We start from the raw sequence: 25,755 nt of genomic DNA, 5'->3' as shown, positions 1-25,755 counted from the left end.
TACAGACTTTTGCAATTTTGTAGGTATAACAATCTAGTTATAACCAAAACGGTGTTTAGTCATAAAATAGCTCATAAGTTAACATGGTATTCACGTGATAGAAAGACAGCAAACCTTATTGATTATGTAATAGTAAACCGAAGACTGGCAGTATCAATACAAGAGAATAGGGTATATAGGAGTGCCGTTATTGATGTTAAAAGTAAAGATCACCATCTAGTATTGTCTAGGGTTGATTTAAAGCTGAAACATCGGAAGGGTAACTACCTCCCGGGAAGTTGTGATGTTGGTAGACTCCAGGATCAGAATTTGAGAGAAACTTTCCAGGAACAGTTGGATACTAAAGTGAAGATTTTAAAATTTGATAATTAGGAAGATGGTTGGAATAATTTTAGAAAAATAATTTTTGAAGTTGCTGAAGGTGTCGTAGGGAAGAAAGCTAGGACTACAGCTAAGAATATTAGTAAAAAAGCTTTATGTTTAATAGAAAGGAGAAAGTACTTGTACAAGAATTATCTGAGTGATAGATCACATGAAAACAAAATGAATGTAAAGAAAATGGAGAAAGCATTAAAATATGAACTAAGGAGGTGTGAAGTGGAGGCCATGGATAAAATTGCCGAGGATCTGGAAGATGCAGCTAGACGGCATAATAATAAAATATTGTACTGGTATGTTAATAAAATGAGAGGGAGTAGGCAATCCGGATTTGGTCCAAATAAAGATAGGAATGGAGCCGCAATTAGCGATAAGGAAAAAACTAAAGAGAGATGGGCCGAACATTTTGAGAATTTGCTTAACCGAGATAGAGTTGCAGAAAAGGATATAGAGTAAAATGAAAAAGTTTGTGATAACTTGGATGTGAAAGAAGACTTGTTTTATGAGGAAGGATTAGCGACAGTACTAAAATGATTAGAAAATAATAAGGCTCCAGGTGCTGATAGTGTGGTAAATGAGTTTCTTAAATATGTTGGCTCTGGGGTTAGATATAAGTTACTGAAGATTATGAATATGATTTCTGAAAAAGGGGAATACCAAACGATTTTCGGAAAACCTTAATTAAGCCACTTTATAAGAAAGGTGATAAAAGTGAGTGTGGTAATTATCGAGGCATTAGTCTGGTTTCTGTAGGTAGTAAATTACTTAGTAATATGATACTTTTTAGACTGAGAGATACCGTAGACAAAGTTTTAAGAGAAGAACAGTGCTGTTTTAGAAAAGGTAGAGGCTATGTCGACCAAATTTTCACTCTTAGGTTAATAATTGAGAAGTGCCTCATTTGTCAAACAGCTTTGGTCCTCACTTTTATATATTATGAGCAAGCGTTCGATTCTATTGATAGAAAAGCTTAAGTAAAGGTTTTATCCTTGCATTGTATACCAGAGAAATACATTAAAGTGATTAGTGCTATGTAAGAGAATAACACTGCTGGGGTTAAGGTCGGAAATGAGGTTAGCAGCTGGTTTTGTATTAAATCAGGAGTTAAGCAGGGTTGTGTTCTATCCTCCTTTATATGGATTATTTTGATGGACTTTGTTTTAAGGAACACAGGAAAGGCAATGGGAGACCACGGAATCAAATGGGGAGGAAAAAGTCTCCTGGACTTAGATTATGTTGATGATTTAAGCATCCTAGATGAAAGTTTGAGCAAATGAATGTAGTTTTAGAGGTTTTGCGAGTTCAGGGAGCTAGAATAGGTTTGAATATTAATGTCAAGGAGACTAAGTCTCTAAGGCTAGGAATAAGTGAAGATGAAAAAGTGACGTTGGGTAATGAAAAGATTGCAGCTTCACTTACCTTGGTAGTATTATTAGTAAGGATGGTGGGAGCAGTGAAGATGTTAAAAGTAAAGTAGCCAAGGCTCAGGGTGTTTTTTCACAGTTAAAAAAAGTTTGGAAGAATAGAAAGATAAATCTGCAAACCAAGATTAGAATATTAGAAGCTACAGGGATGGCAGTGGTCGAATATGGCTCTGTAGCATGGACGCTCCGAAATGCAAATGAAGATTTGCTAGATGTTTTCCAGAGAAATTTTTTAAGGATTGTTCTGGGTACCTGGCTGACTGACCGTATTTCTAACAACAGGTTATACGAAAAATGTGGTTCAATACCGCTCTCTAGGGCTACAATGAAAGAAAGGTTGAGGTGGCTAGGGCACGTTGTACGGATGAAGGATGACCGATTACCGAAGATTGTTCTTTTCGGCCAACCGTCTAGGGCTAAACAGAAAGCAGGTCGTCCTGGTCTGGGGTGGGAGGACGTCATAAAGAAAGATTTAAGGGAAATGGGAACTTCCTTGGAGGGTGTAAAGAGGGAAGCTTTGAATAGATTGGGATGGAGGAGGAGCGTGCGTAGCTGTGTTAGCCTCAGGCGGCTTGGTGATGCGGTGAGTTGTTAGTAGTAGTAGAAATAGTAGTTATTTTCCACGAGGGGAGGGGGTATTTACCGAGGGGGGGTATTTTCCGCGGGGGATATTTTCCGCGGGGGTATTTTCCACGGGGGGAGGAGATAGTTTCCGGGGGGGGGGGGTAAACGCCGGCCACCGCTTGAAATACAACCTAACGTTATACGGAATTTATAGATCGTACTCAAGTTTAAGCTTTATTGTTTATTTTATGATCTTTCACTACAATATTTAATTATATACCATGGTGCAATTGCCTTCTCACAAAAATGCTTGCTAAAATGGAAATTTATGGAATAGGCTGCTCTTGCCAAATACAGCGAAGTAAAATAATCAATTTATAGATCCCCCTAGTATTATACGGAATTCATTGATGACTCTCAAGCCATAAGCTTTATTGTTTTATTTTATGATCTTTCACTAGAATATTCATTTTGTACTATGGTACCTTTTCACAAAAATGCTTGCTAAAATGGAAATTTATGGATTAGGCTGCTCTTACCAGATAAAGCGAAGTAAACTAATCAATTTATCGATGCCACTTGAGTGTAGGAGCGTGTCCAAAAGCTCTGCTCTTTTGTTTTATCCTGGATGAGTTGTTGGATTTTTCATTCGGACTAGGATAATTGGTTAAATAATCTAAGAAATTTAGCTAACCAATGAGTGCAGGATTTTGTACTGGATTTTCGAAGAAAAGAAACTATTTGATTAACTTATGACTTATAGTTTATTTTTCTGACAAAATACAACAGGAAAGTATTTGAAAATCCTCTATCGCATCGTTCCCTCAATCGTAATTGAGGCTTTTAATAAAATCTAAATATTAATAAAGGGGGAAAGAATCTCTGAAAAAAAGAAGCGAATATATCAATAACATAATAAAAATTATAATAATAATAACAAAAATACCACAGTATCAATAATAACAATAATACATAAATAAAAGATACCTATTGCTCTCTCATTAACAGTCTTCTTAATGCCCTCTTATGAACTAAATACTTAAAAACAAAGTTTTTATTTCGCTAAATACAGAAGACTTGTTTTCTTTTTATTATCAGAGTAGTTTATAGTCCATCATTTTCCAGACCCCCCCCCCCCCTGCCACCTCTATTGTCTATAGGCTATATAGCCCTAGCATATAGGCAAAAGTTCAGTAATTTTGTTGGTTTCACGTATTTTGTAACTGTTTCTCAATAATAGTTGGCATATACTGTCAAGTGGGTAAATTTACAATTTATTTATTATTTCGCAAGGTTAGACATGAACACACCATTTATTATGCGTTTTAACTCTAACCAAAATAGACCAATCAATGTGTCTGTAACTGTTTGCAGAAGAAGCAGCACATTAGCTTTCGGACAATAACGTTGGATATTTCGCTGGATTGTGTTTTGGATTTCTGCTTACAACATCTTTCAGACACTCCTAAGTTCCTCTATGGAGAGGGGGTTGGGGCTTTTCCACTTCACCACCAACAACAAAATTGTAGAGTAAGAATTGAAGGGGCGTGTTCAAGATAGGAGGCTTACTTACTCCCTACAGGATTTGCACAAAACCACTCAGTCATAGGAATATGCCATCTCTTCACTTTCCATGCCAAAAATACAACGGCATTCAAAAATAAAATGGGATAAAATACCCTTTCATTGGCAGGTACGTTGTTCCACCATTGATGTACTGCTTCTCTGAAACGTCCCTAAAATAATTTTTAGAATAATTAATCCCCATAAATCGAATAAAAGACGAGATGATTATTCCCTTTCCCTGTAGCAAAATGCCCACTAATTTAAAAAATAGAAAGCTATTTGGAAAAAGAACACAATTTAATATGTATTAATGTGTATAAAAATACACTAAACAGGAAACTATATTAAATAAAATTTTGGATGCAGGGCAAAATTTCGGTGTAGGACAAAAAAAATTTGTCTCTTATCTCAGGTTAGCTTCTATTCAATAGATTATACAACCAAATATTATTTGTTCAGGGTTGTCAGTTTTAATAATTTATGACCAAATTCAGCAATTTTTTGATGCAGTTTAGACAGCCCACAACAGTTTTGAAAGGTTCAAAGATTAGATACCTTTTCTGTATCTGAGAGACAAAAACGAGTTCTTAATTCACGGGATTATTTTATATATTTGGGGATTTCTCAGTATTTATTTCTTGTTACTGGTGGCAACCCCGCGTATGTTTTATTTTATTTGATAGGCAATGTTTATCAAACATATGGTGTTAGATTAGTGCCGTCATTAAATGCTGGGAAAATGGTGGATAGCGTATATAAATTTATCTTTTTCCAGGCGCGGCTTTTTGGCGTTGCAAAAACATCATACTGTCCATGGTAATAAATGGTAATAAATGGTAAATATGAAGTCGATGGAAACTGAAACTCTAACAACTGAGACATAGAGGATAATTTTACGGGAATATTTAAACATTTTATACAAAATCTTAATATTTTTATATAATATCTAAAATATTTAATATCAAATATTTACTATATTATGCAAAATTTATTGATTTTCAAAATACACGCCAAAGGTAATAAAATAAGAAAACGTGGGTAAGTTTAAAAAAACAAGAAGAGACAAAGGGGACGTGATCTTGAGGAAAATTAAAAAGCGATGAAAATGATGAAAGATAGCATGTCTGAGAACACTAGAGCAGAGGTTCGAAGCTCTAATCTTAAAAAATACAAAGCTTCGTGTTTTCCCTAAAAAGATAGGCTTTTTTATTTATTTTGCTTTTTTATTTTGTTCTTGTTTTTTTTTCTTTTTTCATTCCATGGGTGGTGTTGTAGAGCCAGTGGTCATAGAATATCAGGAGAGGGCGTAATCGAAAGGAAATTTAAAATTCTAGTACCTTTTTTTAACGATTATTCTGAGATACCTAATCCAGAACTATCGAAAAGCCATTTACGCAGCCTATCAGTTACCAAGAACAACCGCCCCACGGTGGCGTATTCATGGGCGCCCATAAGCTGAATTCCAGGGGGGGGGGCAAACTTCGTCTAATTACTACTTTTAATGCTATATAATAGAAATCTCAGAACAAAAATATAAAAATAAGGCAGCATCATTCATCCAGGGGGGAGGGGCAAGACCCCCCCCCTGCTCCCCCTTATGGGCGCCCATGGGCGTATTTGTCCCTATACGTATTTATTTAATAAAACTTTTCTTAAACTGAAGTTTTTTTAAGCAAATTAGAGATGTGTATTAAACCAAAGACGAGCAGAAATAAAGTAAAATCATAATTAAAACTTCAAACGAATAGAAATTACAATTAACAGTCAAGTCAAGCTTAAAACGAATATAAATTACTACAAATAGTAGCGGGGATAACGCCGCACGTCTAAGGCAAGTGTGTCATTTGGGATTCATTGAAAAAAAAAAATCTTTCGGGCAGTGTGCTTTTACTTGTTATAACGAAACAAAATTATAATAATAAATATAACAAAAACAGAAACAAAATTATAATAATAACCAAGATTACTAAAAAGAGTAAATGAAAGTAGTGATATTCATTTATTGAACATCATTATATATTTATCGAATATTATAATGATTATATATATAATATATTATAATAATTTATTCATTGAATATCATAGTAATATATAATGATATTCATTCCTAGAAGTATCAGCAATTTTGGGTTTATTAACGTTATAAACAAAAAAAAAGCTTCAAATATATTTTATTTTCAGCATAGCGCAAATGGTGCTCTTGCCTCCAGAGGGATTAGCAAAGAGTGATTTGGCTTCAGTGTTTTTTTTTTATTGTTTTTTGGTCACTTCACATGGAATAGTAGCCAGCTCCCTTCCCATTCCCATTTTAGTTGCCTACCCCCCTCCCCTATCAACCCCTAAGACATCATACCAAGATTCGAAATAGCCACTTGTTCTAAAAAATCGGAAGGTCCGACAACTGTGCCTTCATTGATGACATGACTGACCACAGCCCCTGTGGCAGGCACTGGAAATTATGCAAGCCCATTGCATAAATACAAGTTTTATTATAGGGAGAGAGGGGTCCTGGGTGTCCAAAATTTTAAGGATATTAAGGTAAGGCTTTCAGGGAATGTTCAGGGGAATGTTAAACTAAATCATAAGATAAAATGTGCATGCAGGTTGTCAAAACGGCATATCTGCAATATCTCAGAAATGGTTACGGGTAATATGTTAAAACTTTCAGGGAATATTGAGGGGGGATATTGAACTGATGCAAAAGACGCTATGTGCTTCTAGATTGTCAAGAGGGCGTATCTGCAATACCCCTTGAACAGCTAAGGATAGTACGTTGAGACTTACAGTCAATGTTTAAGAGGGTGTTGGACCAAATCATAAGACATTATATGTTGTCAGGTTTTCAAAAGGGTGTATCTGCAATATCCCAGGAACAGCTAAGGGTATTAAGTTGAAACTTTCAGGGTATGTTGAGGAAGATGTTGAACTAAATCAAAAGACACTACGTATATCCATGTTTTCAAAAGGACGTATCTGCAATGTCTTACAAACAGCCAAGGATATTAAGTTGAAATTTTCAATATATTTGAACTAATCCAAAAGATACAATGTGCATCCAGATTGTCAAAAGGGCGTATTTACGATGTCTCTAGAACACTAAGTGCATCAAATTGAAACTTTCAAGGAGTGCTGAACTAAATCAAATGGTACTATCTGCACCCTGGCTGCCAAAAGAGTGTATCTGCAGTATCTCAGGAGTAGAGATGCCATAATATCTCCTACTGGGGCTCCTTATATGGGCATAGAACCACGTGGTTTATTGACTTTGTCAGTGAGAATTTGAAAAACAGGAATTTTGTCACATTTATGGATGGTTTTATGGATTTTGTCAGTGAGAATGAAAAAACAGGAAGTTTGTCACATTTTTGTATGTTTTTATGGTTTTGTCAGTGAGAATTTGAAAAAACAGGAACTTTCTCACTGAGAAAACCATAAACCACGTGATGCTATCACGAGTCAGAACACCTGTGCTGTCGACCTCAATTCACCTATCGTGAATCAATAATTCCCCTTAGAAACAACAAATTAATTTTCCCTTTCTTGACAGATCAATCAATCAATGACATCATCTGTCAGACTTTAAAAATTTTCGCCTAGAAACATTTCTCCAGGAATAGATCCAAAATCATTAATGTCTTTGCCTCGGGAACAGTTCTACTGGTCGAACTCCAAAGGATATTAATAACCAACGGCCATGGAAACAATTAGGCAAGAAACATCTTAGCGATGAATTGTTTTAGCGCGCGAGAAGGTTTCATATTAATTTGAAATGCGTTAGCACAGAGATGCCAATAACAAAGGAACACGTTGAATTTGCGTTTAGAGATTATTTGGGCGAAACCGTTTTAGACAGGTTATGGAACTATTTCGGCGAAACAGATAGAGACATTTTAAAAGAAGATTTTTGAAGAGATTTTAGAAGAGAATTTAAAGGTGAAACTCTGTGGTCGTTATAATACACAAGTTTCATTTGAACAGTGTTGTGAGGTCCTCTAACCCAACCCCAAAGGGTTCCAATCCTCCTACCCCAACCCCGAAAGCAAAGGTATTCAACCGTCCAGGTGTATCGAGAAGTAAAAATTGAGACAGCCAAACAAAAGATCAAGGAGCGTTATCAAAATGATGAGCTTTATAGAGAAGCAACAATTGAGCAGGCTAGACAAAAGAGCAAGGAACGGTATGATAATGATGAAGATTACCGAAAAAACATAAGAAAAAAGTTGCTACCAGAATAATGGGTAGATACTGGGGTGACAAAAGCTATAATGAAAAAATTAAATTCTCTGCGAGGTTGTACCGAAGAACGCATAAGGACAAAGGGAAAAATAACATTCAGAAATACAAACCCCAAAGGGTTCCAGTCCCCCGACCCCCACCCCGAAGGAAGCCCCCGCTACTCAAAGGTCCCCCAAGCTCCCAAAGGGCCCCCGGATCCCCAAACGCCCTCCCCGGGCCCCCAAAGGTCCTCCCCCGGTCCTCAAAGGTCCCCCTGGCTCCTAAATGGTCCCCGGACCCCCAAAGGCCCTCCCCGGGCCCCCAAAGGCCCTCCCCCAGCCCCCAAAGGTCCCCCAAGCTCCCAAAGGGCCACCGGCGCCCCCAAAGGCCCACCCAGACCCCTAAAGGCCATCCCCGGGCCCCACAAAGGCCCATCGAGCTCCCAAAGGACCAACGGGGTCCCAAAGGCCCTCCACCGGTCCCCAAATGTCCCCCTGGCCCCCAACTGCCCCCCCCGGACCCCAAAGGCCCTCCCTGTGCCCTAAACGCCCTCCCTGTGCTCCAAAGGCCCTCCCCCGGCCCCCAAAGGTCCCTCGGACCAGAGAAGCGCCGCCGGGATGCGCCGTGGGCCAGGAAAGCGCCGCAGGATGTGCCGCAGGGATGCGCCGTGGGTCAGGAAAGCGCCGCAGGGGATGCGCCACAGGGATGCGCCGCAAAAAAAAAGTAAACTAAAAAGTAAAAATTTCGAAATGTTATCACCCCAACGCCCTCTTCGAACCCCCAAAGGCCCTCCCCGGGTCCTCAAAGGTCCCCCGGGCTCCCAAAGGGCCAACCGGCCCCCAAGGGTCCCCCCGCCCCCCCAAGGGCCACCCCCCGTCCCCCAACGGCCAACTGGGCTTCCAAAGGCCCACCCCCCGTCCCCAAAGGCCCCCTGGGCGCCCAAAAGACCACTCAATCCTCAATGGCCCCCGGATCCCCAAATGCCCTCCCTGGGCCCCAAAGGTCCTCCCCCGATCCCCATGCATGCACACAAAAACTTACACACACACAAAAACTTACACACACACACACAAAAACATACACACACACACGAAAACTTACACACACACACACGAAAACTTACACACACACTCCAAAACTTAAACACACACACACAAAAACTTACACACACACACACACACAAAAAAACTAACAAAAGCACAAGAAAACAAACATGAACACAAAAACTAAAAACCAAAAAAACAAAAACACACACACACAAACACACACAAATAATACACACACACACACACACACCAAAACTTACACACACACGCAAAAACTTACACACACACACACACACACACACACAAAAACTTACACATGATCACAAAAAAAAAAACTCACACACACACTCACACAAACACTCACACACACACACACACACACACACACACAAAACTAACACACACACACACAAGAAAACTCACACACACAATACAAAACTAACACACACTAAAACTTACACACACACACACACAAACTTATAAAAAAACACACACAAAAAAAAAAATTACACACACAAAAAAATACACACACACACACACACACACACACAAACTTACACACACACACACAAAAACTTACATCCACACACAAAAGCTAAGACACACAAAAACTTACACACACACACACACAAAAACTTAGACCCACACTCAAAAACTTACATTCACACAAAAACTTACATGCACACAAAAACTTACACACACACAAAAACTTACACACACGTACAAAAACTTACATACACACACAAAAACTGACACACACACACACAAGAAAACTTACACACACACTCAAAAACTTACAAACACACACAAACCAAAACTTACACACACACACACAAAAACAAACACACACACACACACACACAAAAACATACACAAGAACACGAAAACGTACAAGAACAAAAAAACTTACAGGCACACAAAAACTTACACACACACACACACACACACAAAACTTACACAAACAAACACACGAAAAAACACACACACACAATCAAAAACTAAAACACACACAAACACACAAAAAAACACATTAAAACAAGAAAAAAAATCACACACACACTCACAAAAACTTGCACACACACACACAAAACTAACACACAAAAACACTAAAATTTACACACACACGCCAAAACTTACACACACACACACACACACAAAAAACTTACACAAGCACACGAAATCTTACATGCACACAAAAAATTACATTCACAAAAAAACTTACACACACACACACACACACACACACAAAAATAACACACACAAACACACGAAAACACACACACACACCCCAAAACTAACACAAACACAAAAACATACACACACACACACACACACACACACACACAAAAACTTACACATGAACACAAAAAAACTCACACACACACGCACAAAAACTTGCACACACACACACTCACAAAACTTACACACACACACACACGAAAACTAACACACACACGCCAAAACTTACACACACAAAAACATACACATTCACACCAAAACTTACACACACACACATTAAAACTTAAACACACACGTCAAAACTTACACACACACACACACAAACTTACACACACACACACACACACACAAAAACTTACACATGCACACGAAAACTAACAAGCACACAAAAACTTACAAGCACACAAAAAATTACACACACACACACACACAAAACTTACACACACACACACACACACGAAAACTACACACACACACACACACACAAAAACTTACACAAACACAAAAACTTACACACAGACACACATACACAAAAACTTACACATGAACACAAGAAAAACTCACACACACACGCACAAAAACTTACACACACACACACATACACACATAACATACACACACACACACACGAAAACTTACACACACATACCAAAACTTACACACACAAAAACTTACACACACACACACACATATACACACACAAAAACTTAAACACACACACACACAAAACTAACAAACACAAAAACTTACACACACACACACACACACACACACAAACTTACACAAACACACAAAAAACTAATATCAACACTCAAAAGCTAAGAGAAACAAAAACTTACACACAAACAAAAAAACTTACACACACACGCAAAATCTTACATTCACACAAAAACTTACATGCACTCAATATCTTACACACACACAAAAACTTACACACACACACAAAAACTTACACACACACACAAAAACTTACACACACACACAAAAACTTACACCCACACACAAAAACTTACATGCACACAAAAACTTACATGCACACAAAAACTAACACACACACAAAAACTTACACACACGCACAAAAACTTACACACACACAAAAAAACTAACACACACACACACACGAAAACTTACACACACACACACGCCAAAACTTACACACACACACAAAAACTCACACACACACACACACATACACAAAAACTTACACATGCACACGAAAACTTACAAGCACACAAAAACTTACACACACACACACGAAAACTTACACACACACGTCAAAACATACACACACAAAAGCTTAGACACACAAAAACTAACACACACACACACAAAAACTAACACACACACGCAAAAACTTACACACACACACACAAAAACTGACACACACGCGCGAAAACTGAAACTCACACACAAAAACTTACACACACACACACACAAAAACTAACACACACTCACAAAAACTTACACACATACACGCACACACACACAAAAACTTACACAGACACACAAACTTACACACACACACACACACACACACACTTACACATTCACACTAAAACTTACATTCACACAAAAACTTACACACACACACACACACACTAAAACTTACACAAATACACTACAAAAATAACACACACAAAATCTTACACACACAAAAACTTACACACACACACACACACACACACACAAAAAAACTTACACACACACTCAAAAACTTAAAATAACACACAAACTCACATGCACACAAACACTTACACACACACACACACAAACAATTACACACACACACACACACACGAAAACAAAATCTAAGTGTTAGAGTGATAATATTCTTAATGGCTTGTTAGCTCAGTTGGTTAGAGCGTCATGCTAATAACGCGAAGGTCGAGGGTTCGATCCCCTCACGAGCCATAGTTTTGACCTTCGTATGGTAACTCCATAAGTTATTTTTGGTTAATTTAGACGAGGTTCTGAATTTTCTTAAAGAAGAGAAAAAAGTTAGCTCAATTCTGAACTTTACCAAAGAAACTGAATTACAATATGAATATGATCAGGAATTGCTTACAAGTCAGGTTGGCCGAGTGGTTAAGGCGCTAGACTCAAGATCTGGTCCCCATACGGGGTCGTGGGTTCGAAACCCACACCTGACAATTTTTTTCTTATGTACTTTTTTTTCTTTCACCATGTCTTGTGATTTCACTAAATAACTTCTGTAAAAGGATTTATGCAGAACCTAAATTGTTAGGGTCTTTAATAGATTAAATAAAAAAAACTAGAAAAGTGCAAAATGTTCAAATTCTCTTCTGAATTTTCTTAAAGAAGAGAAAAAAGTTAGCTTAATTCTGAAATTGGGCACTTAAATAGTAGGACAACCTTAATATGATCAAGAAGTGTTTATAAGTCGGGTTGTCCGAGTGGCTCAGGCGATAGACTTAGGATCTGTTCTCCATATGAGGTCGTGGGTTCGAGTCCCACACCTGACAATATTTTTCTTATTCTAATTCTTTGGAAACGGCCTCTATTTCTGACCGTTTAAGTTTTGATGTTAGTGTTGTCAGTCAAAAGCTATGACTTTGAGAAAAGAGCTTGAGAAAATTACCTGATTATCGAAGAATGGGGAAACATCCTCCAAAAGTCGACAGAAATGCACCACTGCAGCGCTCTGTCGGATATGTTGAATAAAATATGCACAGTCGACATAGCTTTATTTCATTTTTAAAGGTTAAATTAGACGAGTTTCTGAATTTTCTTAAAGAAGAGAAAAAGTTAACTCAATTCTGAACTTTACCAATGAAACTAAATTACAATATGAATATGATCAAGAATTGCTTACAAGTCAGGTTGGCCGAGTGGTTAAGGCGCTAGACTTAAGATCTGGTGCCCATGTGGGGTCGTGGGTTCGAGTCCCACACCTGACATTTTTTTCTTATTCTAAATCTATGGAAACAGCCAATATTTCTGACCGTTTAAGTTTTTATGTTAGTGTTGTCAGCCAAAAGCTATGACCTTGAGAAAAGAGCTTGAGAAAATCGCCATGATTATCGAAAAATGGGGAAACATCCTCCAAAAGTCGACAGGACTGCCACCCTCCAGCGCATTTGTCGGATATGTTGAATAAAATATGCAAAGTCGACATACCTTTATTTCATTTTTAAGGTTAATTTAGACAAGGTTACGTGAATGAAAATGAAAAAAGCTCACACTTCAGCTCTTAATTTCTCAAAGACATAAAACATTCAAAGTTCTCTTCTAATTTTTCCAAGAAAATAAAAAGGTTCTGCTTTAGTTCTGTTTTTTTCTCAAAGAGATGAAAAATTTTAGGTTCTATTCTAATTTTAAATTAAATTTTAGCTCCTTTGTCTTATGGATTTACCCCTCAAATTTTTTAATTAGAAAATGAGGGACTCGTTCTATTATTAAAGACAATCGTTCAAACTCGTTCATCTAACCTCCAAAACAATAGGTTAGGTTAGGTATAAATAAATATTAATAAATAAATAGAAACATTTCTACATGTTTAAGTTAGGTTAGGTTAACTTATCCTAAGCGCGCATGTTAAGTTAACCTAACCTTTTCCGGCGAGTTAGGTTAGGTTAGGCTAGTTTAAGTTAGGTTAAGTTAGGTTAGGTTAGCCCACGTACGCTTCACTTAGGTTAGCTTAGGTTAGGTGAGAGACAGGCAAAAGTTAGGTGTATGATTAGGTTAGGTTAGGTTAGATTAAGTTACGTTAGGTTAAGTTAGGTTAGGCTAGGTTAGCCTACGTACGCGCGCGTACGTAGGCTAACCTAGCCTAACCTAACCTAACCTAACTCTAATCTAACCTAACCTAATCATACACCTAACTTTTGCCTGTCTCTCACCTAACCTAAGCTAACCTAAGTGAAGCGTACGTGGGCTAACCTAACCTAACTTAACCTAACTTAATCTAGCCTAACCTAACCTAACTCGCCGGAAAAGGTTAGGTTAACTTAACATGAGCGCTCATGATAAGTTAACCTAACCTAACTTAAACATGTAGAAATATTTCTATTTATTTATTAATATTTATTTATACCTAACCTAACCTATTGTTTTGGAGGTTAGATGAACGAGCTTGAACGATTGTCTTTAATAATAGAACGAGTCCCTCATTTTCTAATTTAAAAATTTGAGGGGTAAATCAATAAGACAAAGGAGCTAAAATTTAATTTAAAATTAGAATAGAACTTTAAATTTTTCATCTTTTTGAGAAAAAACAGAACTGAAGTAGAACCTTTTTATTTTCTTGGAAAAATTAGAAGAGAACTTTGAATGTTTTTTGTCTTTGAGAAATTAAGAACTGAAGTGTGAGCTTTTTTCATTTTCATTCACGTAACCTCGTCTAAATTGACCTTAAAAATGAAATAAAGGTATGTCGACTTTGCATATTTTATTCAACATATCCGACAAATGCGCTGGAGGGTGACATTCCTGTCGACATTTGGAGGATGTTTCCCCATTTTTCGATAATCACGGCGATTTTCTCAAGCTCTTTTCTCAAGGTCATAGCTTTTGACTGACAACACTAACATCAAAACTTAAACGGTCAGAAATAGAGGCTGTTTCTAAAGATTTAGAATATGAAAAAAAATGTCAGGTGTGGGACTCGAACCCACGACCCCATATGGGGACCAGATCTTAAGTCTAGCGCCTTAACCACTCGGCCAACCTGACTTGTAAGCAATTCTTGATCATATTCATATTTTAATTTAGTTTCATTGGTAAAGTTCAGAATTGAGTTAACTTTTTTCTCTTCTTTAAGAAGATTCAGAAACTCGTCTAAATTAACCTTTAAAAATGAAATAAAGCTATGTCGACGTTGCATATTTTATTCAACATATCCGACAGAGCGCTGGAGTGGTGCATTCCTGTCGACTTTTGGAGGATGTTTCCCATTTTTCGATAATCAGGCAATTTTCTCAAGCTCTTTTCTCAAGGTCATAGCTTTTGACTGACAACAATAACATCAAAACTTAAACGGTCAGAAATAGAGGCTGTTTCCAAAGATTTAGAATAAGAAAAAAATTGTCAGGTGTGGGACTCTAACCCACGACCCCATATGGGGACCAGATCCTAAGTCTAGCGCCTTAACCAATCGGCCAACCCGACGTGTAAACAATTCTTGATCCTATTAATATTGTAATTCAGTTTCAGTTTTAAAGTTCAGAAGTGAGCTAACTTTTTTCTCTTCTTTAAGAAAATTCAGAATAGAATTTGAACATTTTGCACTTTTCTAGTTTTTTTTTATTTAATCTATTAAATACCATAACAATTTAGGTTCTGAATAAATTATTTTACAGAAGTTATTTAGTTAAATCACAAGACATGGTTAAATAAAAAAAATTACATAATAAAAAAATTGTCTGGTGTGGGGTTCGAACCCACGACCCCGTATGGGGACCAGATCTTGAGTCTAGCGCCTTAACCACTCGGCCAACCTGACTTGTAAACAATTCCTGATCATATTCATATTGTAATTCAGTTTCTTTGGTAAAGTTCAGAATTGAGCTAACTTTTTTCTCTTCTTTAAGAAAATTCAGAACCTCGTCTAAATTAACCAAAAATAACTTATGGAGTTACCATACGAAGGTCAAAACTATGGCTCGTGAGGGGATCGAACCCTCGACCTTCGCGTTATTAGCATGACGCTCTAACCAACTGAGCTAACAAGCCATTAACAATATTATCACTCTAACACTTAGATTTTGTTTTTGTGTGTGTGTGTGTGTAAGTTTTAGTTTTTGTTTTTTTCTGTGTGTTAATTTGTGTGTGCTTGTTAGTTTTTGTGTGCATGTTAGTTTTTGCGTGTGTGTGTAAGTTTTTGTGTGAATGTAAGTTTTTGCGTGTGTGTGTAAGTTTTTGTGTGTGTGTGTGTGTGTGTGTGTGTGTGTGTAAGTTTGTGTGTGTCTAAGCTTTTGTGTGTGTAAGTTTTTAAGTGTGTGTGTGTAAGTTTTCGTGTGTGTGTGTGTGTGTGTAAGTTTTTGTGTGCATGTTAGTTTTCGTGTGCATGTGTAAGTGTGTGTGTGTGTGTGTGTGTGTAAGTTTTTGTGTGTGTGTAAGTTTTTGTGTGTGTGTGTGTTTGTGTGTAAGTTTTTGTGCGTGTGTGTAAGTTTTTGTGTGTGTGTGTGTAAGTTTTTGTGTGTGCGTGTCTGTTTTCGCGCGTGTGTGTAAGTTTTTGTGTGTGTGTGTGTATGTTTTTGAGTGTGTGTGTTTGTTTTTGTGTGTGTGTGTGTGTAAGTTTTTGTGTGTGTTAGCTTTGTGTGTGTATTTTTTGACGTGTGTTTGTAAGTTTTAGTGTGTGTGTGTATAAGTTTTTGTGTGCTTGTAAGTTTTTGTGTGCATGTGTAATTTTTTGTGTGTGTGTTTGTGTGTGTTTGTGTGTGTTTGTGTGTGTGTAAGTTTTGTCGTGTGTGTGTGTCAGTTTTCGTGTGTGTGTGTGTAAGTTTTTGTGTGTGCGTGTAAGTTTTTGTGAGTGTGTGTAAGTTTTTGTGTGTGTGTAAGTTTTTGAGTGCATGTAAGTTTTTGTGTGCATGTAAGTTTTTGTGTGTGTGTGTGTAAGTTTTGTGTGTGTGTGTAAGTTTTTGTGTGTGTGTGTAAGTTTTTGTGCGTGTGTGTAAGTCTTTGTGTGTGTGTGTGTGTTTGAGTGCATGTAAGTTTTTGTGTGCATGTAAGTTTTTGCGTGTGGGTGTAAGTTTTTGTGTGTGTGTGTAAGTTTTTGTGTGTCTAAGTCTATTGCGTGTGTGATATAAGTTTTTGTGTGTTTGTGTAAGTTTGTGTGTGTGTGTGTGTGTGTGTGTGTAAGTTTGTGTGTGTAAGTTTTTGTGTGTGTGTGTTTGTTTGTGTGTGTGTGTATGTGTGTGTGTGTGTAAGTTTTTGTGTGTGTAAGTTTTGGTGTGTGTGTGTAAGTTTTCGTGTGTGTGTGTGTGTAAGTTATGTGTGTGTGTGTGTGTGTGTGTAAGTTTTTGTGGGTGTGTGTGTGAGTTTTTCTTGTGTTCTTGTGTTAGTTTATGTGTATGTGTGTGTGTGTGTAATTTTTTGTGTGTGTGTAAGTTTTGGTGTGTGTGTGTGTGTGTGAGTTTTAGTGTGTGTGTGTGTGTGTGTAAGTTTGTGTGTGTGTGTGTGTGTAAGTTTTTGTGTGCATGTTAGTTTTTGTGTGCATGTTAGTTTTCGTGTTCTTGTGTATGTTTTTGTGTGTGTGTGTGTGTGTGTGTGTGTGTGTGTGTGTGTGTAAGTTTTGGTGTGTGTGTGTAAGCTTTCGTGTGTGTGTGTGTAAGTTTTCGTGTGCATGTTTAAGTTTTTGTGTGTGTAAGTTTTGGCGTTTGTAAGCTTTCGTGTGTGTGTGTGTGTAAGTTTTGTGAGTGTGTGTGTGTGTGAGTTTTTGTGCGTGTGTGTGTGAGTTTTTTTCTGTTCATGTGTAAGTTTTTGTGTGTGTGTGTGTGTGTGTGTTTTTGTTTGTTTGTGTGTGTGTTAGTTTTTGCGTGTGTGTTTTTTTTTTTGTGTGTTTGTGTGTGTTATTTTTGTGTGTGTGTGTGTGTGTTTGTAAGTTTTTGTTTTAATGTTAGTTTTTGTGGTATTGTTAGTTTTAGTGTTCTTGTGTTAGTTTTTGTGTGTGTGTTTGTGTTTGTGTTTGTGTTTTTTTTATTTTTGGCGTGTGTGTGTTTGTTTTTGTGTTTGTGTGTGTTTGTTTTGTGTGTGTGTGTGTGTGTAAGTTTTTGTGCGTGTGTGTGTGTATTTTTTTCTTGTGTTCATATGTAAGTTTTTGTGTGTGTGTGTGTGTGTAAGTTTTGGCGTGTGTGTGTGTGATTTTTCGTGTGTGTGTTTGTGTATTTTTTGTGTGTGTGTGTGTGTGTATTTTTTTTTGTGCATTTTAGTTTTTGTGTGCATTTTAGTTTTCGTTTGATTGTGTAAGTTTTTGTGTGTGTGTGTGTGTGTGTGTAAGTTTTTGTGTGTGTGTGTGTAAGTTTTGGTATGTGTGTGTGTGTAAGTTTTGGCGTGTGTGTGTGTGTGAGTTTTTTTTTTGTGTTCATGTGTAAGTTTTTGTGTGTGTGTGTGTGTGTGTGTAATTTTTGTGTGTGTGTGTGTTTGTGTTTGTGTGCATGTAAGTTTTTGTGTGCATGTAAGTTTTTGTGTGTGGGTGTAAGTTTTTGTGTGCATGTTAGTTTTTGCGTGTGGGTGTAAGTTTTTTTGTGTGTGTGTGTCTGTGTGTGTGTGTAAGTTTTTGTGTGTCATATATTTTGTGTTTGTTTTCTTGTACTTGTGTGTTTATATGTGGTCGTGTGTGTGTGTGTGTGTGTGTAATTGTGTTTTTTATTTTAATTGATCTAGTGAATGTTCAAGTGTGTGTGTGTGTGTGTGTGTGTATTTGTTTGTGTATGTGTAATTTTTTGTGTGTGTGTGTGTGTGTGTGTAAGTTTTTGTGCGTGTGTGTAAGTTTTTGTGTGTGTGTGTGTAAGTTTTTGTGTGTGAGTGTAAGTTTTAGCGCGTGTGTGTAAGTTTTTGTGTGTGTGTGTGTAAGTTTTTGAGTGTGTGTGTCAGTTTTTGTGTGTGTGTGTGTGTAAGTTTTTGTGTGTCTAGTGTGTGTGTGTATGTTTTGACGTGTGTGTGTAAGTTTTCGTGTGTGTGTGTATAGTTTTTGTGTGCATGTAAGTTTTCGTGTGCATGTGTAAGTTTTTGTGTGTGTGTGTGTGTGTGTGTGTGTATGTGTTTGTTTTTGTGTGTATGTTTTTGCGTGTGTGTGTGTAAGTTTTTGTGTGTGTGTGTTAGTTTTTGTGTGTGTGTTTAAGTTTTTGTGCGTGTGTGTAAGTTTTTGTGTGTGTGTCAGTTTTTGAGTGAATGTAAGTTTTTGTGTAACTGTTAGTTTTTTTGTGTGTGTGTTAGTTTTTGTGTGTGTGTGTTATTTTTTGTGTGTGTGTGTAATTTTGTGTGCGTGTGTGTAATTTTGTGTGGGTGTGTAAGTTTTTGTGTGCATGTAAGTATTTTTGTGCATTAAATTTAATGAGAGTGTGGGTTATATTTTGTGTGAGTGTGAAATATATTTATAGTCTAATATTTATAGGTTTTATATATTATTTGTGTTGTTGTTTTTTATTTTGTGTGTGTGTGTGTGTGTGTGTGTGTGTATGTTTTTGTGGGTTTTATTTTTTTGTGTGTGTATTTCTGTGTGTGTGTGTGTGTATGTGTGTGTGTGTTTTTGTTTTTGTGTGTGTTAGTTTTTTTATGTGTGTGTTATTTTTAGTGTGTGTGTGTGTAAGTTTTGTGTGTTTTTTTGTGTGTGTGTGTTATTTTTTTTGCGTGTGTGTGTGAGTTTTTCTTGTGTTCATGTGTAGGTTTTTGTGTATGTGTGTGTGTGTGTGTGTAAGTTTTTGTGTTTGTGTAAGTTTTTGTGTGTGTGTGTGTGTGTGAGTTTTCGTGTGTGTGTGTGTGTGTGTGTAAGTTTTGTGTGTGTGTGTGTGTTTTAGTTTTTTTGTGAATGTAAGTTTTTGTGTGCATTTCATTTTTCGTGTGCTTGTGTAAGTTTTTGTGTGTGTGTGTGTGTGTTAGTTTGTGTGTGTGTGTGTGTAAGTTTTGGAGTGTGTGTGTATGTTTTCGTGTGTGTGTGTGTTAGTTTTCGTGTGCATGTGTAAGTTTTTGTGTGTGTTAGTTTTGGCGTGTGTGTTTTATTTTTCGTGTGTGTGTGTGTGTTATTTTTGTGAGTGTGTGTGTGCAAGTTTTTGTGCGTGTGTGTGTGTTTTTTTTTGTGTTATTGTGTCAGTTTTCGTGTGTGTGTGTGTGTGTGTGTGTGTAAGTTTTTGTGTGTGTGTAAGTTGTGGAATGTGTGTGTGTGTGTTGGCGTGTGTGTGTGTGTATGTTTTGTGTGTGTTTGTGTGAGTGTGTCATTTTGTGTGTTCTTTTTAGTTTTTGTGTGCTTGTAATATTTATATTGCTATTGTAAGTTTTAGTTTTTGTTGTTTTGTGTTTTTTATTTTTTGTTTGTAAGTTTTTTAGTGTGTGTGTAAGTTTTATTGGGTGTGTGTGTAAGTTTTTTGTGGGTGTGTGTGTGTGTGCTAGTTTTTGTGAGTGTGTGTGTGTTTTTTTTTCTTGTGTTTATGTGTTAGTTTTTGTATGTGTGTGTGTGTAAGTTTTGGCGTGTGTGTGTGTGATTTTTCGTGTGTGTGTTTGTGTAATTTTTTTGTGTGTGTGTGTGTGTAAGTTTTTGTGTGCATGTAAGTTTTTGAGTGCATGTAAGTTTTCGTGTGCATGTGTTAGTTTGTGTGTGTGTGTGTGTGTGTGTGTGTAAGTTTTTGTGTGTGTGTGTGTATTTTTTGGTATTTGTGTGTGTTTTTGTTGTTGCGTTTGCGTTAATTTTTTATTGTGTGTGTGTGTGTGTACTTTTGTTTGGGTTTGTGTAATTTTGGTTGCGTGTTTGTATTTTTTTGTGTGTGTGTATTTTTGTGCTTTTTTTTTTGTTTTTGTGTGATTTTTTTTATGTTCGTGTTTGTCTTAGTTTTTGTGTGTGTGTGTGTGTGTAATTTTTTGTGTGTGTCTTCTGTTGTTTTTTTATGTAAGTTTTTTGTGTGTGTGTCTGTAAGTTTGTTTGTGTTTGTGTGTTTTTTATTTTTTTTTTTTGCTAGTTTTTTGTTTGTGTGTGTGTGTTTATTAGTTTGTGTGTGTGTGTGTGTGTGTGTGTGTATTTTTTTTTGTTGTTTTTTTTTTTCTTGTGTGTGTATTTTTTTGTGTGTGTGTGTGTGTTCGTTTTGTGTGTGTGTGTGTGTGTGTGTGTAAGTTTTTGTGTGTGTGTGTGTGTGAGTTTTTTTTTTGTGTTCATGTGTAAGTTTTGTGTGTGTGTGTGTGTGTGTGTGTGTGTAATTTTTTTTGTGTGTGTAATTTTTTGCGTGTGTGTGTGAGTTTTCGTGTGTGTGTGTGTGTGTGTAAGTTTTGTGTGTGTGTAAGTTTTTGTGTGCATGTAAGTTTTTGTCTGCTTGTAAGTTTTCGTGTGCATGTGTAAGTTTTTGTGTGTGTGTGTGTGTGTGAGTTTTGTGTGTGTGTGTGTGTGTAAGTTTTTGTGTGCATGTATGGGGATCGGGGGAGGACCTTTGGGGCCCAGGGAGGGCGTTTGGGGATCCGGGGGCCCTTGAGGATTGAGTGGTCTTTTGGGAGCCCAGGGGGCCTTTGGGGACCGGGGAGGGCCTTTGGAAGCCCAGTTGGACCTTTGGGGACCGGGGGAGGACCTTTGGGGGTCCGGGGGACCCTTGGGGGCCGGTTGGCCCTTTAGGAGCCCGGGGGACCTTTGAGGACCAGGGGAGGGCCTTTGGGGGTTCGAAGAGGGCGTTTGGGGGATAACATTTTGAAATTTTTACTTTTTAGTTTACTTTTTTTTGCGGCGCATCCCTGTGGCGCATCCCCTGCGGCACTTTCCTGACCCATGGCGCATCCCTGCGGTGCATCCTGCGGCGCTTTCCTGGCCCACGGCGCATCCGGGCGGCGCTTCTCGGGTCCGGGGGACCTTTGGGGGCCGGGGGAGGGCCTTTGGAGCACAGGGAGGGCGTTTGGGGCACAGGGAGGGCCTTTGGGGTCCGGGGGGGGGGGCTGTGGGGGGCCAGGGGGACATTTGGGGACCGGGGGAGGGCCTTTGGGACCCCGTTGGTCCTTTGGAAGCTCGATGGGCCTTTGGGGGGCCCGGGGATGGCCTTTGGGGGTCTGGGTGGGCCTTTGGGGGCGCCGATGGCCCTTTGGGAGCTTGGGGGACCTTTGGGGGCTGGGGGAGGGCCTTTGGGGGCCCGGGGAGGGCCTTTGGGGGTCCGGGGACCCTTTAGGAGCCTGGGGGACCTTTGAGGACCGGGGGAGGACCTTTGGGGGCCCGGGGAGGGCTTTTGGGGATCCGGGGGCCCTTTGGGAGCTTGGGGGACCTTTGAGTAGCGGGGGCTTCCTTCGGGGTTGGGGTAGGGGGATTGGAACCCTTTGGGGTTTGTATTTCTGAATGTAATTTTTCCCTTTGTCCTTATGCGTTCTTCGGTACAACCTCGCAGAGAATTTAATTTTTTTCATTATAGCTTTTGTCACCCCAGTATCTACCCATTATTCTGGTAGCAACTTTTTTCTTATGTTTTTTTCGGTAATCTTCATCATTATCATACCGTTCCTTGCTCTTTTGTCTAGCCTGCTCAATTGTTGCTTCTCTATAAAGCTCATCATTTTGATAACGCTCCTTGATCTTTTGTTTGGCTGTCTCAATTTTTACTTCTCGATACACCTGGACAGTTGAATACCTTTGCTTTCGGGGTTGGGGTAGGAGGATTGGAACCCTTTGGGGTTGGGTTAGAGGACCTCACAACACTGTTCAAATGAAACTTGTGTATTATAACGACCACAGAGTTTCACCTTTAAATTCTCTTCTAAAATCTCTTCAAAAATCTTCTTTTAAAATGTCTCTATCTGTTTCGCCGAAATAGTTCCATAACCTGTCTAAAACGGTTTCGCCCAAATAATCCCTAAACGCAAATTCAACGTGTTCCTTTGTTATTGGCATCTCTGTGCTAACGCATTTCAAATTAATATGAAACCTTCTCGCGCGCTAAAACAATTCATCGTTAAGATGTTTCTTGCCTAATTGTTTCCATGGCCTTGGGTTATTAATATCCTTTGGAGTTCGACCAGTAGAACTGTTCCCGAGGCAAAGACATTAATGATTTTGGATCTATTCCTGGAGAAATGTTTCTAGGCGAAAATTTTTAAAGTCTGACAGATGATGTCATTGATTGATTGATCTGTCAAGAAAGGGAAAATTAATTTGTTGTTTCTAAGGGGAATTATTGATTCACGATAGGTGAATTGAGGTTGACAGCACAGATGTTCTGACTCGTGACAGCACCACGTGGTTTATGGTTTTCTCAGTGAGAAAGTTCCTGTTTTTTCATTCTCACTGACAAAATCCATAAAACCATCCATAAATGTGACAAAATTCCTGTTTTTCAAATTCTCACTGACAAAGTCCATAAACCACGTGGTTCTATGCCCATATAAGGAGCCCCAGTAGGAGATATTATGGCATCTCTACTCTCAGGAACGGATAAGGGTAATAATTTGAAAATTTCAAAGAAAATTAAGGGGGATATTGAACTAAATCAGAAGACACTACGTGCACCAGTCGGCCAAAATAGCGTATCTGCAATATCTACAAAACAGGTGAGGACATAAACTTTGAACTTTCAGGAAATGTTGAGGGGTTGTCAAACTAAATTAAAAGATACTACGTACATCTAGGTTGTCAAAGGAGTATATCTACAATATCGCAGAAGCGGCTAAGGATATCAACTTGAAACTTTCGGGGAATGTTGAGGGAGATGTTGAAAAACAAAATGAGCATGCAGGTTGTGAAAGGACGTAAATGCAATATCTCAGGACGGGCTTAGGGTATTAAGCTGAAATTTTCAGGGTATGTTGGGGGGGGGATGACGGTCAGAATTGTTTGAGCCCTCTAGAAGGTCAAAACTTATGGAAATTTTCAATCAATTCATTTTAATTATATCCCCTCTCCTCATCCATAGAAAAATGAAGTCCAAATATAAAGAACAAGATAACACCTTAATTCTAAAGCAAAAACCACACCGACAAAACTACTACTACTACTACTACTACTAATAATAACAACTCACCGCAATACCCAGCTGACTGAGGCCAACAGAGCTACATACGCTCCTCTTCCATCCCAACCTACTCAAAGCCTCTCTCTTTACACCCTCCCACAAAGTTCTCATTTCCTTTAAATCTTTCTTTATGACGTCCTCCCGCCCCAAACGAGGGTGACCTACTTTCCGTTTACCCCTAGACGGTTGGTCAAAAAGAAATATCTTCGGCAATCTGTCATCCTTCATCCGCACAGCGTGCCCTAGCCATCTAAACCTTTCTTAAATTATACTCCTAGAGAGCGGTATTGAACTACATTTTCCGTATAGCCTATTGTTTGAAATACGGTCAGTCATCCGGGTACCTAGAACAATCCTTAAGCAACTTCCCTGGAACACATCTAGCAAATCTTCATCCGCTTTTCGAAGCGCCTATGCTTCAGAGCCATATTTGACCACTGTCATCACTATAGATTCCAATATTCTAATCTTGGTTTGCAGACTTATCTTCCTACTCTTCCAAACTTTTTTCAATTGTGAAAAAACTTTGAAGGCACCCTGAGCCTTGGCTATTCACTTTTAACATCTTCACTGCTCCCACCGTCCTTACTAATAATACTACCAAGGTAAGTGAAGCTGCCCACTTGATCAATCTTTTCATTACCTAACGTCACCTTTTCATCTTCACTTATTCCTAGCCTTAGTCACCTAGTCTTCTTAACATTAATTTTTAAACCTATTCTAGCACCCTGAACTTGCAAAAAATCTAAAAATTCATTCATTTTGCTCACACTTTACTCTAGGATGCTTAAATCATCAGCAAAATCTAAGTCAAGGAGAATTTTTCCTCCCCATTTGATTCTGTGGTCTCCCAGTGCCCTTCGTGTGTTCCTTAAGACAAAATCCATCCATATAATCCATTTGAAGGGGGATAGAACACAGCCCTGTTTAACTTTTCATTTAGTGCAAAATCAACTGCTAACGTTATTTCGTATCTTAACTGCTGCAGTGTTATTCTCGTAAATAGCACTAATCACTTTAATGTATTTTTCTGGTATACCCTACAAGAATAAAACCTTTACTAAAGCCCTTCTATCCACAGAATCGAACGCTTGCTCATAATCTATAAAACTAAGGACCAAAGGTGTTTGACAACTCAGGCAGTTCTCAATTATTAACCTAAGAGTGCAAATTTGGTCAACGCATCCTCTACCTTTTGTAAAAAACACGCTGTTCTTCTCTTAAAACTTTGTCTACGGCATCTCTCAGTCTAAAAAGTATCATGTTACTAAGTAATTTGCTACCTACAGAGACCAGACACATGCCTAGATAATTACCACACTCACTTTTATCGACTATCTCATAAAGTGGCTTAATTAAGGTTTTCCTAAAATTATTTGGTATTTCCCCTTTTTCAAAAATCATATTCATAATCTTCAGTAACTTGTTGCTAACGTCAGAGCCACCATATTTAAGAAACTCATTTACTACCCTATCAGCACCCGGAGCTTCATTATTTTTTAATCCTTTTAGTGCTGTCGTTAATTCTTCCTCGCGAAACAAATCTTCCCTCACATCCAAGGTACCACAAACTTTTTCATTTTCCTCTATATCTTTTCCTGCAACTCTATCTCGGTAAGCAAATTCTCAAAATGTTCGGCCCGTCTCTCTTTAGTTTTTTCCTTATCGCTAATTGCGACCCCA

At 38.1% G+C, this 25,755-nt stretch overlaps 1 protein-coding gene and 1 non-coding gene across 2 annotated transcripts in view; one reads left to right on the top strand and one right to left on the bottom strand.

The window, feature by feature from the left end:
- The window catches only part of rho-7 (rhomboid family intramembrane serine protease rho-7), a 93,909-nt gene that overhangs the window by 56,718 nt on the left and 11,436 nt on the right, over positions 1-25,755 (bottom strand). The window contains exon 3 of the mRNA XM_089106534.1: positions 3,940-4,102. Coding sequence (XP_088962660.1) covers positions 3,940-4,102 — 163 coding nt within the window. The remainder of the gene's footprint in view (positions 1-3,939; positions 4,103-25,755) is intronic.
- TRNAL-UAA (transfer RNA leucine (anticodon UAA)) lies at positions 13,268-13,350 on the top strand. The gene has a single exon. It is a non-coding gene; the product is annotated as a tRNA-Leu (tRNA).

This window comes from Artemia sp. Qi Xiang Cuo, chromosome 21 (genome assembly GCF_049724085.1).
Source record: "Artemia sp. Qi Xiang Cuo chromosome 21, ASM4972408v1, whole genome shotgun sequence".
NCBI classification, from domain to species: domain Eukaryota; kingdom Metazoa; phylum Arthropoda; class Branchiopoda; order Anostraca; family Artemiidae; genus Artemia; species Artemia sp. Qi Xiang Cuo.
Note: the sequence above shows the minus strand (reverse complement) of the source record. Positions and strands in the feature narration are given on the sequence as shown.